This window comes from Cucurbita maxima, unplaced genomic scaffold (assembly GCF_002738345.1).
Source record: "Cucurbita maxima cultivar Rimu unplaced genomic scaffold, Cmax_1.0 Cma_Scf00035, whole genome shotgun sequence".
Classification (NCBI taxonomy): Eukaryota; Viridiplantae; Streptophyta; class Magnoliopsida; order Cucurbitales; family Cucurbitaceae; genus Cucurbita; species Cucurbita maxima.
In genome coordinates, this window is record NW_019272051.1 from 1018095 (window position 1) to 1035034 (window position 16940).

The window sequence follows — 16940 nt, forward strand, 5'->3', positions numbered from 1 at the left end:
GTTGGCTCGATCATGTATCATGATGATCAGGTTGTTTGATACATGATGATCAGGTTGTTCCAAGAAACCATAGATTGTTCGAAGAAACCATAAGAGAAGTAACTAAGTGATGATTTATTAATAATAAAATGGGGGGAAAATGTCCGAATCCAAACTCTTACAAAATGGAAGAATTGCAAACAATAAACCTTTTTATAAAAATAAATAAAATTATAAATTAAAAAAAAAAAAAAAAAAACAAAACTCTACACACGGCCCTTACGGCCTTAAGCCTGGTCGCCGGCCGCCATTTCAAAAGAATTAAAAATGTTGCTCACCAAAATCAATAAGCTACACCTCACTGTGTCTTCTCATTGTCAACCCCGGCGCGTACGGTACTCCGGTGGCCTTTATCCATCTATCTCCCAATAAAAACCTGCTCGCCGTGAAATCCACCGCATGCGCCGGCGTAAGAACCTTCACCCCCCTCCATTTCACCCTCTTCGACGTGTCCGACCCTGGCCCGTAGTTCCGAAACTCCGTGTAAAAGCATGTCTTCAACCCCCAGTCGCCGCTCCACGGCAGCCACCCGTCTGGATGAATCACATCGTCGATGTATGATTCCATGATGATTGTTCTTGAATATTCCTTCCACGGTCTCCCGAGGAAGGATCGGAACACATTTTTCACTGGGGCGAGGTCCGTGTCCGCCTTGAAGGTGCAGTTTTGGATGATTAGGGCGGAGGGTTGTCGGCGCTCCTTCCGGCCGTGTGCTGTGACGATGTTTTGTTGATTTGAAAGCGGCTTGCGGATTAGGAAGATGCAGTTTTGGAAGACGACGGCTGCATCGCCGAAGATGAAGTCGATGGTGCCAGAGACGATGCAGTCTCTGTAGAATTGTCGCATGGTGTGGACGTAGAGTGTGTCTTGGTAGCCATGCATCTCACAGTTGAAGAATATGGCTTTGTCTGCTTGGACTCGTAATGCTACTGCTTGGTGCTTGTGTGGTCCTGCTGTGTTCACGAACCCTATGTCTCTTGCCCGGAAGTGCTCTGCCGTCACAGCTGCATGCAATTATTTGAACTAATATCATGCAATTATTTGAACCTAACTCGGGTCAATATCAGCAATGCAAGTTCATCCATAGATAATCTAACTCGGGTCAATATCAGCAATGCAAGTTCATCTAAAGATAACCTAACTCGGGTCAATATCAGCAATGCAAGTTCATCCAAAGATAACCTAACTCGGTCAACATCAGCAATGCAAGCTCATCCAAAGATATCCTAACTCGGGTCAACATCAGCAATGCAAGCTCATCCAAAGATATCCTAATTCGTGTCAATATCAGCAATGCAAGCTCATCCAAAGATAACCTAATTCAAACTATAGAGTTATGAAAAGATAAACCTAATTTTATGACAAAATCAAATCCGAACGAACAAAATGTTGAATTGTATCTACGAAATTAGTATACTAACCAACGGTTGCAGTTTTGAATGTGGTAATGCCATCGAAGAAGTTCTTATGGCCACTGATGATCGTCTTTTTCGGGCCATCGCCGATGAGCATCAAATGGGTGATGGATTTTTTAATGGTCACGTATTCCTTATACACTCCTTCCTTGATATGAATCACAAAAGTTTCGTTGTTCTTCCTCTTTGGAACTTTGTCAATAGCTGATTGAATGCTCTTGAAATCCCCACTTCCATCCACAGCCACCACAAAGTTTGCCTTCACATTCCCCTTCGCCGCCAGTAGCCGCCGTATCCCGGGGTCCGCCCACTCGGGGTAATCTTCATGCCCGACGACAACAGGAGCATCAAGAAGTCGCCGTCGGCCGATCCCTGGCACCTTCAAATCTGTCAACATGGATGAGATCTCGGTCACCATCGCCAATCCATTGCTACTCAACCGCATCGACGTCTTCAATGCCTTCTTCATCTTCTCCGACGCATCCCCCGTCGTGTTTTCAAACGAATCCAAGCAAGTTTCCTACACCAATTCAAAAATAAATCATAACCCATCAACTTTAAACGAACAACACTCAGCCCAGGTAATAGTTTCCCATACCAATTCAAAAATTTACCATAACCCGTAACTTTAAACGAACAACACTCAGCCCAGGTAATAGTTTCCCACACCAATTCAAAAATTTACCATAACCCATCAACTTTAAACGAACAACACTCGCCCAGGTAATAGTTTCCCACACCAATTCAAAAATTTATCATAACCCATCAACTTTAAACGAACAAAACTCGCCCACGTAAGATTACCTGGTACGTAATGGTGGCACTGAGCCAGATCTTAAGATCGATCAACATTTCATCGAGGTGCGTAGTGTCGAAATCACCAAACCTACTCATTGAGAATTTAAGCTCGTCGATGGCGAAGTCCATGAGCTCCTTACAGCCAGCAAGGGCTTGGGAGGCTCTAGGGTCTTGCTCAAGTTGTTGCAAGGTGACAGATTGTTTAGCAGCGGCTTGGAGTAACTTCATGGCAGCTTTGAACCCAGCTTTAACCAATTCATGTGGGTCAGCAGAGTTGTTAGCATTAGACTTAAGACTATCAACACAGTCCTTTTTATAATCCGTGGTTTGGCAAATGGATTTAATGGCTTTCACCGAAGCAGATATTTCATTGGATTTGGTTCCAGAGGTCGGACCGCCCGCTTCGTCATTGTTTAGGTTAACGCCCACCGTGACTGCCACCACCATTGCGACTAGTAACATCGACGAGACACCGATGATGGCGTATCTCTTATTGTTCCCAGAATCATCTTCATCATAAGCCATGTTGTGTCTTTTTTTTTTTTTTTTACCTTGAATTACCCAAAAGGGGTTATTTTGTCCTCCTTTGTTTGTACAATCTCTCCCTCAAGAAGGGTAAAAAGAGGGTGAAAATTTTATTAAAAGAAGTAAAAAGTAAAAAAAAGGGTTTTGACGCTAGTTGGGGACCTTCCTCTTAGAAGCCCCTTCTAGATGTGGGTTTGATGAGGATTTGAAGAGTGGAAGAGCTTATAAAGAAGCTGAACCCTTTGGTTTCAAAATTCTATTGAAGCTGTCCTCAAAACTTGGTGGCACACAAGACAGGAGCTAAGAGACATTTAAGGTTGTTCTGTTTTTCTTTACTAAAAATGGAAGCTTGCCCTTGTCCATTTTTAAACAATTTTGTTATCAAAATTAAAGATTTTGAGGAGAGGCGTATTAGATATTGTTTAATGTAGGAGACCAAAATTATTACAGTATTATTGTTATGTAATGACTTTGTGTCTGGAACGAGAAGAATAGTATTAATGAGTATAAAATGCTCCTCGAACTCCTCGGAAGGTCACTGTTACTTAACATAGAAAATGTGTCGTATAGTGATATATATATATGTGGGCTAGCCATAAATAGCTTTCACTCATATCTAGGGGTAGTTGATAATGTGTCGTGACTGTATGTCTATCAACTATGATACATATGTGAGCTAGTCATAAATAACTCTCGATCACATTTATGAACAGTTGAATCTCAATTTTTAACCGTTAGGTTAAATTTAAGATATGGGTATAATGAAAATATAAAAATATTGCTATTAAAATTAAAGATTTTGAGTCGAGACGTATTAGATAATGTTTAATGTCTGAGACCAAATAGATACAAATCTAAACCTAAGATGTAAAAAAGAAGTATCCTAGTCTTACTGCTTTGTAATGTCTTTGTCAGAAGCTATGGAAACTCGGTATGATCTGGAAAGAGAAGAATAGCATGAGTGAGTATAAAAATACTTGGTGAGTAGCCATTTGCAAGGTCATTGTTACTTAACATAGAAAATTTTATGGGCTTTTGATACTCATATTCCAAATTTCTAATTGGGCTTTTTTCTAAGCTGAGCCGGGATACTTTATTTTATTAGTACAGTCGAGAGGATCATAAATTATTCTAATTGATAATATTAATCTCGATACCAGTTTACGCTCCAAATTTTTTATAACTAAATCAATTTGTCTTGGGCGAAAGAGAGGATACGTCGATCGGGGGAGAGAACGGAGAAATATCATATAACCCAATATATCTAACAAGTTGCACTATAGGTCAACCCACGATGCTTCTTCATCTCTCGGACTTCGAAAAGAGATTTTTGGAATACCAATAGGCATTAAAACGAACAAAAAAAAAAATTGAGTACTATAGCTCACTTTGATGTAGAAGCGTAACAACAGGTTTATTGTCTTAATAAATAAGATCAGTCTTTCTTATCATATTTTATCGACACATTTTTTGCCTCGATTGTCCATTCAAATTTACCTTGAAGCATAACAATCATACTTTTAAGTTTAACTAGTCTCGATGTGCAAGTAGCTAGAACCCCGCCAAGCCACTAAGTTGTTTATGTTTGTGTAAGGAAAAAGGGGGCGAAAATTCCGACGACTCACCGGGATTCTCGTACCCTCACCCTACACGTTTCTTCGACGCCAACAACCTTCAGAAGTACCTAGAATCCACTTGCAACGAAAAATAGTAGGATACAGAGGAAAAACGAGGGAGAAGAAGAAAAGACTGTTGAATTACCTTGTGACGAGCACGACGCCAACAACCACCCCATCGAGACTCACGGCGCCATATAGTGTAGAGAATGTCATGAAAGAGAGGACTAATGAGCCAGAGAACACTTTGATGCACACAGTGATTACCACCAAATGGTGTTGTAGCTTTGTTAAGAATAGAAGTTCGTCGAGACAAAAATTTAAATACTTGAAAATATTCGAGAACACTCAGAACTTATTGTTGATACATTCATCATATTTTTAAACGAAAAACATATCCAAAGATTTAAATTTCTAAGCCTATAACATATGATGTTTAATTACTCAATCCCAATGTGAATTTAATCCCGGTTTTTGGTAACCATGTTCGACCGTTAATGAAGCGCATAGGAGTGAAGAACGTAGCTACAGCGGTGTCTCGGATATTGTGGTACCCGGGCCATTTGACCCGACCCGAAAGGGGTGCACCGGGTCCATAGTTTTTAAACTCTCCATACCACAATGTGTCTAAAGCAAAGTTACCATACCACTCAAGCCATCCTCTAGGTTGTACCAAGCCACTCATGTAAGTGTTCAAGAAGACCGTCCTTGAGTATAGCTTCCATGGTCTTCCAAGATATGTTGGTTGAGTTGCGTAAATAAAGCTGTCTTGGATCGAAAACCCTGTACTCTGGTGGGGGGATTTTCGACCTTGAGCGGTGATCGTGACCTTCTGAAGCGGGAGCGGAACTCTAGTGTAGATGTTACATTTTTGGAACACTGCTGCCCCGTTGCCGAAGATGTAGTCTATCGTGCCGTAAATGTTACATTCCCTGTAAAACTGGCGTAGGGAGTGGACGTAGAGTGTGTCTTGATAGCCTTCGAAGCTGCACCGATAGAAGGCTGATTGATCAGAGTCGACTCGAAGTGCCACTGCCTGATGGTTTTGTGGTCCAGCTGTGTTGCGAAATGTCATGTCTCTTGCTATGAATCCCTTCCCGGAAACAGCTACATAGAAAAACATAGACGGAGTCAAAACAACATCATGTTAGGAATCACGTATGACATTATCCACTTTGAGCATAAGCTCTCGTTGCTTTCCTAAAATGCCTCGTACCAATGGAGATAATATTCTTGACTTATACGTGGGACTCCCTCCCAACGATACTTAACAAATCATGCATAGAACTACTCACCAACCGTTGCAGTTCTGAACGTAGTCCATCCTTGAAGAAAATTGCGACTTCCCGTCACTACCGTTTCTCCGATACCATCTCCAATAAACATTATGTTGGTTTTCTTTCGCTTCATGTCGATATTTTCTTTGTAAACTCCCTTCTTTATATATATGATGTACCTTCTATAGCTATAATTTGGAGCTTCGTTTACCGCCTCAGTGATGGAACGAAAATCTCCGCTTCCATCCAAAGCAACAATTGCATCGACATGAGCACTACGTGGATGAGATTTCACGAGCTCATGCTCGTTATCCATCATCCAATCTGGAAATTCCGAACTCTTGGTTATCTCTATCGTTTCATTCGGTGGGGGTTGAAACGGCGAGCTGTGTAATTGAGTATACAATGCCAAGACATTGTTAATGAGAAGCGTAACTTGCTTCAAACTACCTCTAATGAAGCCCACAAGATGTCTGTCCGTGCCCTCAAAGCCTTCAAGGCATGTGTCTTGGTTGCTAAGAGCGGCACTCAGCCATGCTTTTAGATTCCCTTCATCCGGAGCTTCATTTTTGCCTGTACGAATCCTTTTCATCTCGGCTAACGACCAAGCGAGCTCGGAAACAGAGAAATCGAGAAGCTCCTTACAGTCCTCGATCGCCATTTCTTCCCGATAGCTAAACGAGAACGTGCTGAACTTTGTTATGGACTCTATGGCTCGTCTCGCTTCGTTAAGCGTCGCTCTAATCGCAGCACTCAAGACAGAGCTTGGATTGGAGTTCACACTTCTTCCTAGCTCATGTTGTATGTTCGAAATGCACGAATTTCGATCTTCCATATCGGAACAAATCTGAGAAATCATGGACTGTGTAACGTTATTTTGCTCGTTCGGGTAGATAACATCGATGCACGAAACTCGTAATGTAGGAAGGAGGATGCATATAAAAAGATGAATGGCTAAAGAAACTCTTGACATGATTGAAAAGGAAGGAAAAGAAGGAGAGTTTTTTTCCTCGTGTGTGAAAAACTTTTGCACATATATAATTAAAAAAAAGCTGAGGAATTGATTGAATATACCTTTTCTCTTGACATGGTTCAAGTTATGCTTCGCTTTATTCCTTCCCATTGGATTCTTCTCTAAAGCCTCAAGGATTCGCAGCTTTCCCCAATAAGCCATATAGAAAAAACTGAAACATTTAGTAGAAATACGTCAAGTAATGAATCTATTCGTAAATGATTCCCCAATATCACTATTGCAATCGTATCAGAGTCATGCTCTTAACTTAGCCATGTCAATAGAATTCTCAAGTGTCAAACAAAGAAGTGTGTGTCTCGAAAATGTAGCCAAAAGTGACTAAGCGTCGAACAAATGGTGTACTTTGTTCGAGGGCTCCGTACGCCTTAGGGTGTACTTTGTTCGAGGGGAGAATTGTTGGGAGAGGAGTCCCACATCAGCTAATTAAGGGGTTGATCGTGGGTTTATAAGTAAGGAATACTATCTCCATTGGTATGAGGCCTTTTGGAAAAATTAAAAACAAAATCACGGAGCTTACGCTCAAAGTGGACAACATCATATCACTATGAAGGTTTGTGATTCCTAACATACCTATCGAATAGGACAAACAAGTATGCACAAGAAATCTAATCCAGCAACCCCAAGCATTCAGAATTTCAAGCATCATGTTCTAAAAAAACTAATGAAATGCTTCCTTCAAAAGCACTTTAAAGGATTCTAAACTACAAAAATAATGGCTGATATTTAGCCAAATATTATGAAGATTTGAAAAGTGATTTAAAATAGTTAAAGGCACTCTTTAGCATAGTGAATAAACAATCCCATTACTTTAGAAGCTACTTAGGGAATAAGATAAGCAAATAGCCTATTATTATTGTTAGGTTAAGGAGCCGGTTGTTTATTTATAACTGGGTCTAGGGAGCCAGTTGTTTATTTATAACTTGGTCTAGGGAGCCAGTTGTTTATTTATAACTTGGTCTAGGGAGCCAGTTGTTTATTTATAACTTGGTCATTATATATGGTAAAGCTATATATGGTAAATAGTTATATATAGTGGATGGTTAAATCTGGTAAAGTTATATATAGTAAATAGCTATATATAGTAGATGGTTAAATCTGGTAAAGCTATATATAGTAAATTGAACTATATATATATATCCGGTCTGGTAGAGCTTTGAAAATGTACTTTCTGTATTCTATGTAATTCTCTGTACATACGTGAAGTCATCAATAAAAAAAAATCCTTTTAGCTAGAGTTTTCCTTGCACTTTTCTCTATCTTGTTCTTTGCGTTCATCTAGATTGAGCGTGTGCGTTGTTGTGCGACCCTAACAACTGGTATCAGAGCTAGGCGAAATTCACCACGATCTGTGAAGATGGAAAGTTCAAAGATTGGAATTGAGAAGTTCGATGGATCCGATTTCGATTTCTAGAAGATGCAGATTGAAGATTATCTGTACTAGAAAGATCTTCACGAACCTCTATTGGGGGTGAAGTCGGATACCATGACCACAGAGCAATGGAAGCTCAAAGATCGAAAAGCCTTAGGGATGATCCGGTTGACGCTATCCAGAAACGTGGCTTTTAACATCATCAAGGAGAAGACAACGTTAGATCTGATGAAAGCGCTGTCGAATATGTACGAAAAACCGTCGGCTATGAACAAGGTGTATTTGATGTAGAGATTGTTCAACCTACAGATGTCTGAAGGTGGATTTGTTGTTGATCGTATAAATGAATTCAATATGATCGTAAGTCAACTGAGTTCGGTGAAAATTAATTTCGAGGATGAAATTAAAACATTGATTTTGATGTCATCTTTACCCGAGTCGTGGGATACTGTTGTTGCCGCAATCAGCAGTTCGCGAGGATCTGATAAACTGAAGTTTGATAAAATTCGAGATGTAGTTCTCAGCAAAAGTACTCGCAAACGAGAAATTGGAAATTAATCTGGTAGTGCTCTCAGTGTTGACCAAAAGGGAAGAAGTAAACCGAAGGGCTCAAACAAAGGGCAATCAAAATCAAAGAATCGAGAAAAATCTCCAAATAGACCAAAAGTAACGTGTTGGAATTGTGGAGAGAAATGTCACTTTCTGATAGGTTGTTCATGAACAAAGAGGAAGCAGAATCACAAATTTGAAGATGATGATTATTCTATAAATTCAGCAGAACACATTGGGGATGCTCTAATCCTCAGCGTGGACAGTTCGATTGAACCCTAGATTTTGGATTCAGGTGCATCTTTTCATTCGTCTCCAAATAAAGAGTTGTTCAGGAATTTCAAGTCTGAAAATTTTGAGAAGGTGTATCTTGCAGACAACAAAGATTTGGAGATTAAAGGAAAAGGAGATGTCTGCATAAAAACTCCGATAGAAAATCAGTGGACATTAAAGGATGTCAGATATATTCCTGGTCTCAAAAGAAACCTGATCTCTATTGGTCAGTTGGACAACACAGGTTATGCAACAAAGTTAGAGAAGAGTTCGTGGAAGATTATGAAGGGTGCTACGGTGGTAGCACGTGGCTCAAAATATGGAACCTTATACACCACTGCAGGGTGTATGAACATAGCTGCTGTTGCTGAGAGTGCTTCAAATTCAAGTCTACAGCACAATAGACTCGAACATATGAGTGCGAAAGGAATGAAGAGGCTGGCTGCGAAAGAAGTTTTAGAAGGTCTGAAATCTGTTGATGTGGGTCGTTGTGAGAACTACGTTATGAGCAAGCAGAAACGAGTTAGCTTCACAAAGACCGCCAGAGAATTGAAGAAAGTGCGGTTGGAAATGGAACCATATTTGGAGCAAGGTTCGACGAAGCAAGTGGAAGTTGAGCTTGAGTTGCAGGAAAACTCACTAAGTGATGTTGTAGCAGATACTCATGAAACTCCTGAGACTACTGTTGAGGAACTAAATGTGAAGCAAGGTTCCAAGACCACGAAGCAAGTGGGAGTTGAGTTTGAGTTGCAGGAAAACTCACCTAGTGATGTTGTAGCATATACTCAAGAAACTCCTAAGACTACTGCTGAGGAACGAGATGTAGAGTAAGGTTCCAAGACAACAAAACAAGTGGGAGTTGAGGTTGAGTTGCGGAAAAAATCACCTAGTGATCTTGTAGCAGATACTCAGCAAACTCCTGAGGTTGTTGCAGAGGAACCAGGAGTAGAGCAAGTGACACCTGAACCGGTGTTGAAAAGATCATCCTGTACTATCAGAGTACCAGATATGTATTTACCTTCATTACACTATCTGTTGTTGATGAAAGGGAACCACAACCCTTTGAGGAGGCCCTACAATTGGAGTATACAACCAAGTGGGAGCAAGTCATGGATGATGGGACGTCTAGGCTTCAAAAATGCGTTGTACTGAGACTAAGTACGTGGCAATAGCTGAAGCTGGAAAGAAGACGATATGGATGACTGACTATCTAGAAGAATGAGCAAGAAGTAGCACGCAGATATTCTTTATAGAGATAGTCAGAGTGTCATACAGTTGGTGAAAGAACCCGGTCTATCATTTAAAGAGAAAACACAGAAGACGATACCATTTCACTTGCAGGTTAGTGAAAGATGGTGATGTGTTTGGAGAAGATAAAGGGCGCAAAGAATCCAATAAACATGTTGACAAAATGTGTTGATGTTGGAATATTGAGGTTGTGCAAAGCCTCAATTGATATGGTGCCATGAAGATGCTCATGGTCGTTTGAGAATGAAATTCTTGGTTGACTAGATCAGTCTCCAAATGGGAGAATTGTTAGGTTATGGAGCCTGCTGCTTATTTATAGCTTGGTCAACGGTTATATCCGGTAAAGCTATATTTGGTAAAGCTATATCCGGTAAAGCTATGTATGGTAAATAGCTATATATAGTAGATGGTTAAATTTGGTAAAGCTATATATAGTAAATAGCTATATATAGTAGATGATTAAATCTAGTAAAGCTATATATAGTAAATTGAACTATATATATATCTCGTCTGGTAGAGCTTTGAAGATGTACTTTCTGTATCCTTTGTAATTCTCTCTTACTATACATACGTGAGGTCATCAATAAAAAAAAAATTATTTTAAGTAGAGTTCTCCTTGCACTTTTCTCTATCTTGTTCTTTGCGTTCATTTAGATCGAGCGTGTGCGTTGTTGTGCGACCCTAACAATTATAACAATTACTTCATAATGAAATCCATGTACCTGTAAGAACACTGCCTCGTGTCTGGCTCTCATATTGTTTGTAGTAGCCCAAGCCCACCTCTAGCAGATATTGTCCTCTCTGGGCTTTCCCTTCCGGACTTCCTCTCAAGGTTTTAAAATGCGTCCGTTAGGGAGAGGTTTCCACACCCTTATAAGGAATGTTTTGTTCCCCTCTTCGACCGATGTGGGATCTCATAATCCATCCCTCTTGGGAGCCCAGTGTCTTCACTGGTCCACTACCAGCCCAAACCTACCACTAGCAGATATTATCCTCTCTAGGCTTTCCCTTTCGGGCTTCCCCTCAAGGTTTTAAAACGTGCCCGTTAAGGAGAGGTTTCCACACCCTCATAAGGAATGTTTCGTTCCCCTCTCGAACCAATGTGTGATATCACAATCCACCCTCTTAGGGACCCAGCATCCTCGCTGGCACACTACCCAGTGTCTAGCAGCCAAGCTTACCATTAGCAGATATTGTCCTCTTTGCGCTTTCACTATCGGGCTTCCCCTCAAGGTTTTAAAACGCATCCGTTAAGGAGAGGTTTTCACACCCTTATAAGGAATGTTTCGTTCCCCTCTACAACCCGATATGAGATCTCACAGTAGCCATAATCAAGATACTGCAAACCAACATCATCAACTGAAAGACAGACCACCATAACCAAAATCTCAAGCTTTGGAAAAGAAGATATAGAACGTAGCGATTCATTTGTCAAATGTTTTAACCTAATATCAAGTTCAGTTCACAAATTTTAACTATAATACTACGTTGCCAAAAGAAAATGATCGGAACTGCTTATGATTTTCAAGAGTAACTGCACTCGTTCTTCAAGTGGAAGAACATAGCGATCTTAAATTTTCTAATCCACTTAATAATCCTAGTTCTTAAGAAGCGTCTTAAAACCAATTGCTTATGAATTTTGCAATGAAAACATCAACTATTTTATAGGTATAATTTCTCTTCTTCGGAGTTAGTTTGTTGTATCCTATCTAGATCGGAATATTAATGAAGATTGAACATTCGATCATATTGTTTCTCATTTTTAACACCTAAACACTTATCCAATTTTATCTTGAGAATATTTGCTTAAACCACGACACTTAGGATAGTTATCTATTTATTATTAAATAAATTATAAGGATATGGAAAGAGTAATAAATGAAAAGAAATATGATAAGAGATATTTTTCTTATAATAAAATATTAAAATGACATATATGGTAAACTATAATTTAGTACTAAATATCCTTAACAACCTCGCATGCTCAGCGTTGAATTTGAATGAATGTGAAGTTTGGATCTAAAAAATTCAAAGAGGGGTTGATAAACACTTTTCATGAAAATGCCGACAACCTGGTTTAGAGGAAGCGTAGAGAAACACTTGCATGCTCATCGAAAACTGTAGAGGGATCGTCGCTCAGCGACGATGCTGCCTTGGCTTTAGTGAGAATATGTCTAACCCATGATGAGGGATCGTTGCTCAGCGATGATGCTGCCTTGGCTCTTGCAAGATTATGTCTAATCCAAGAACTAGAAGGGGAAGCCTAAAGTAAGGGATAAAGACAATGTTGAAGTAGGAAGAGTCGCTACAGCGAGTGAAGAAGCCAATTTTAGTGAGAAAGGAGACAACAACTTGGTTGGCGAAGAGGCCAGTGCGGCACCCAGATTCCAAAGGTAAATCTTTGCAAAACGTCGATAGATTTAGGTTAGAATTTCTGTGAATGATGAAAGGAAGATTGGGAATAAAATGAGAGAGACTATGTTGGCTAGGGGAAAACTGATTGGGTTGAAAAATGTGAGGTTGTATGTACAGAGTATGGCGAAAGGTGATTTGGAGGTCAATAGGGTAGAGCCGAAGAGTAATCAATCTGCCCCGCCTGCCGTAGCCATGGCAACTACCCCTGCGGCGTCAAAGTCAGTAATGGTGGTGGAAAAGAATAGTAGAGGATTTAGAAGCCATTGAAAAGAAAGGATCTTGCTAAACCGAAAGGGCTCTGATACCATGAGAAATGTTTGTTTAAACCACCACACCTGTTAAAGTTATCTATTTATAATAAAAAAAATTACAAGGATATAAAAAGAGTAATAAATGGAAGATATGGTAAGGAGGCAAATAACTAGAAATTTGTCTGGTAATAAAATATCAAATATAACATATATTGTAAACTATAATTTAGTACTGAATATTCTTTAACACACCTCCTTCAACCCCTCACAATTGGATTGTGCCGTCAATTTCCAATCCCAAACCTCCAACAGTATCAAATGTTAGAAAATTAGCAACCTCGTGCAAGCCATCATCACCGTCTACAATCCGATGAGGTTCATAGATTAAATGAACATCTCTAAATATTAATATTTTGTGTGGAGTTACGATGTAAGAGGAGAAAATAAGACATAGGCATAATCACTTAAAAAATGAGCCTTAATAAGATTTTGGTTAGGAAAACAACGGTAAGATCTCACATTGAAGAGGGGAACAAAACATTCTCTGTAAGCGTGTGAAAACTTCTCTAGCAGCGTGTCAAGGAGGACAATAGGCCTCAAAGGGAGTGGACATTAGACGGTGTGATAGAGAGGACGCTGGCCCCAAATGGGGTGGACACTAGGAATGTAGATAGTCCGGGTTGGGTTGGGTTGAGAGATTTTTTTGATCCAACCAAAAGTTCGGGTTGGCTGGATTGGTAATCCAACCCAACCATCTATTTTCGGATTGGGTTGTCAAATTTTGTTTTAAGTTTTATTTATCCCGATTTTTAATTACTCGCATACCATTTTAAATAAAATATATTAAAAATTCACAAACAATAAAAAATTACACAACATATTTCAACATTGTCTGACAACCCTTAAAGTTCGAGTTGTCGGGTTGAATGTACACCCCTAGTGGACACCGAGCAGTGTGTCAAGTAAGACGCTGAGATCCGAAGAGATGAATTGTGAGATCCCACGTCAATTGGAGAGAGAAATAAGTACTATGTTTTATTTATAATTTAAAAAGTTAGAACTCATTCATAAAAAATTCTAAGATTTAGCAACTAATATCTTAATTTTAAACATAAATATATAACAATTTCGTTCACAAAAAATGCCTTTAAATATTTTATTTCTTAAAATTCGATATGGGGTTATTATCGTCATTTCACAACATCTTTCCCCTGGCCCCTTCTATATAAAACGGATCTTACCGGCTAGGGTTTTACACCAAAGGTTCTTCACTTATCATTTTCTGAATGCTTGTTTATGTTTATGCGCCGTCGAAGTTCAGTAGATTTCACCGTTTCTTTCTTCAAATTCTGGGGTTCAATATCTCAAATCTCGCACATAGTTCTTCTTGGAAATTTGTTTCTTTTTGAAGTTGTTTCCAGGATTTTATTTGTGCGTACAGCAAATCATCCTTTCTGCTTAAGCCATCTCTCTCTTTTCCATAGAGATTTGCTTCAATGTAACTGGATTATATCAATTTCATTCATCCCCGAATTATCTTTTGAATTCTGTATTCGATTATTTTGTTGATTTGTTCAGGATTGCGAGTGAATGCCTAATATAAGTATGCTTGACCTCGCGATATTCCATCGATTGTTTCTTTAAACGGTTAAATCTCCAGTGATTTATTGGCTTTAATCTGGTTTTTGACGCATTTTCCCTTAGTTTCCTTACACTGGGTTTTTTCGAGTTCAAATCAGGGGAAATCGATTATTCCTAGGTTTGAATAGGCTTTCACCAGACGATATATGTTAGTAACGTTATTGCTTTCCTCCATTTTACGGCTGATGATAAATTGTTAGTTTAGTTCATTGACGGATTTGCTTACATGAGCTGATTATTGTAGCGAATCTCAAGAAGGATGTGGGGTTTATAGAGATCGTCCAATCAATGGCATCTTGATTAATTTCATTCTGTCGATGTGTTCTTGCTTTTGACTCAGTGTTCAAACATGTCAAGTTTTCTTGCATCCTTATGAAGCTAAAGATCCAGATATGAATTGACTTCTACTATAAGAAATGATTATGTTTTTCACGGATCTGATCTTAGCTGCTAATCTCTACTTTCCCCTACAGAAATTAAATATATCAGAGCATTGCCTTGGCCAGGATGATGCTACACATTTGATCAAGAACTTTAGGCATTTGTAATTGGATTAGGTTTTCGTGTTTAACATTTATCTGCTGCAATGTCCAACATAATTTGTGCTAGGCCATAGAGATTGATCAATTGCCTTTTGTAAGATGATTCTAAGATTGATTTGCATAGGTCATTGGCAGGGGAACTGCTGCAGGTGTCCGGAAATCATCATTTTTCAGGAGCTTGATTTTGTTAGAGGATTATTGGGGGTGAGTCCTATGTTGGTTTATTGATTTGTAAGGGGAAGCTCAAAGTAAAGTTACGGGAGCTTATGCTCAAAATAGACAATATTATATTATTGTGAAGAATCGGGTTTTAGTGAATATTCTTACTGAGACAGGAACTAAAACAGCCATGCCAATTGAAATGAGCTTCTACCATTTTGCTTCAAATTGTGAGTCCAAGATGAGTTGAGAAGGTTGAGGCTATGGCCTTCGTATGGCAATGGGTCGATCGGAGCTTTTGGAGGTCCATAACATTTTAATGAAATTTTTTAATATATGATTTTTGGTTTTTCAATGTAAATTATTATTTGTTTTATTATTCGTTGATTTCCCTTTCAAATATATAATTAATCTATGTTTGGGTTACAATTTATCATTCACTTCCTATAAAAAATAGTTTTAACTTTAAATTTGGTTTGTTTATTTTGTTATATTTTCTTTCAAATATTTGAAATATAATAATGAAAATTGCTTCATTGAATCAATTATTAATTAATGTTTTCAGTAAGTGCATAGTTTTACCCCTTATTGGAAATTTAGTTTCAATCACAATATTGGAATTCTTTTTAAAAACAAAATGACTAATTAATTTTTTAAATAAAAAGTTCATTTTTTTTTTGTTTTTATGTTTTTAAATATATTTTATTTCAAAATTTGTCCGTTATTTTAAATAAATATATTTTTTACTGGTAAGTTTTGGTTTTTGAATGTTTGATTTTTCTTTTATATCCAAAACATCTCATTTGTTATATTGTGACTTTTATATTATTATTTTATTGATTGAGAATATACTTTTTTGATATTCGAACCACTCTTCAAACAATTTTAATATTCAAATCACTTCACAAACACACTGCACAAGTAAAATCGATTGTTTCTAACTTATTCTTAACAAGCAATCTAATTGTAAAGAAATTTAGTGCTAGAAAAAGATAAGGAACATGTGCAAAGTAACTAACCATCCATCTGAACTAATACATAGAAGGGATGGTTTGGGTGACATATTAGCATGGATACAGCAAAATAATTCTATTAGATCTAATAAGTACTTGTTTGTCAGTATTGAGAAATTTTATGATTTAGTACACTCTTATTCATTATTATTTAGGCAGAAGATAGTCATCCATCCTTATTAAGAAACCGAAAGAAATGGCCACCAAAGAAAATATTTCTCCTACACTTTTTTCATTTCTCCTTCCTTTTTTCGAAAGAAAAGAAGGATCCATACTAAATTGATGAAATAGAAGAGATCCTAGTGAATGAAAAGGAAAAAAACCTAAAACTAAACCTAGAATTCAAAGAAACTAAAATTCGGATTAGTTAATCAAATATCTCAATATAAGAATCGTTTTCTAAGATTTGAATTACTCTATGTGCAAGATCGTGAAGCTTGAATGATTATAAGCATAGTCTTATTAATCAAATATCTCAATATAAGAACCATTGTCTAAGATTTAAATCACTCTATGTGTAAGATTGATCGTGAAACTTGAATGATTCTAAACATAGAATCTTTATAATCATTGTATGAGTAAGACTTGAATAATTCTAAATATACAATCTTAACAATCAGCAAAATCAATCATGTAAATCAATATGTCAGAATAATTGTGAACGTACAATCCAAGATTTTAAATAATTCGCAATCTAAATGCAAAAAAAAAAAAAAAAAAAAAAAAAAAAAAAAAAAAAAAAAAAAAAAAAAAAAAAAAAAAAAAAAAAAAAAAAAA

At 37.9% G+C, this 16940-nt stretch overlaps 2 protein-coding genes across 2 annotated transcripts; both read right to left on the minus strand.

Annotated features, from left to right (window-relative positions):
• Positions 1-253: 253 nt before the first annotated feature.
• LOC111467859 (putative pectinesterase/pectinesterase inhibitor 28) lies at positions 254-2777 on the minus strand. Its single transcript, XM_023112929.1, has 3 exons — positions 2259-2777; positions 1461-1974; positions 254-1043 (listed from the first exon to the last, which is right to left on the minus strand). Exons 1-3 carry the CDS (start codon positions 2775-2777, stop codon positions 331-333), a joined length of 1746 nt encoding a protein of 581 aa, XP_022968697.1. The 3' UTR covers positions 254-330.
• Positions 2778-4696: 1919 nt separating this feature from the next.
• Positions 4697-6668, minus strand: LOC111467863 (putative pectinesterase/pectinesterase inhibitor 22). Its single transcript, XM_023112937.1, has 2 exons — positions 5689-6668; positions 4697-5500 (listed from the first exon to the last, which is right to left on the minus strand). The coding sequence occupies exons 1-2, from the start codon at positions 6641-6643 to the stop codon at positions 4830-4832; spliced, it is 1626 nt and encodes a 541-aa protein (XP_022968705.1). The 5' UTR covers positions 6644-6668; the 3' UTR covers positions 4697-4829.
• Positions 6669-16940: the final 10272 nt, after the last annotated feature.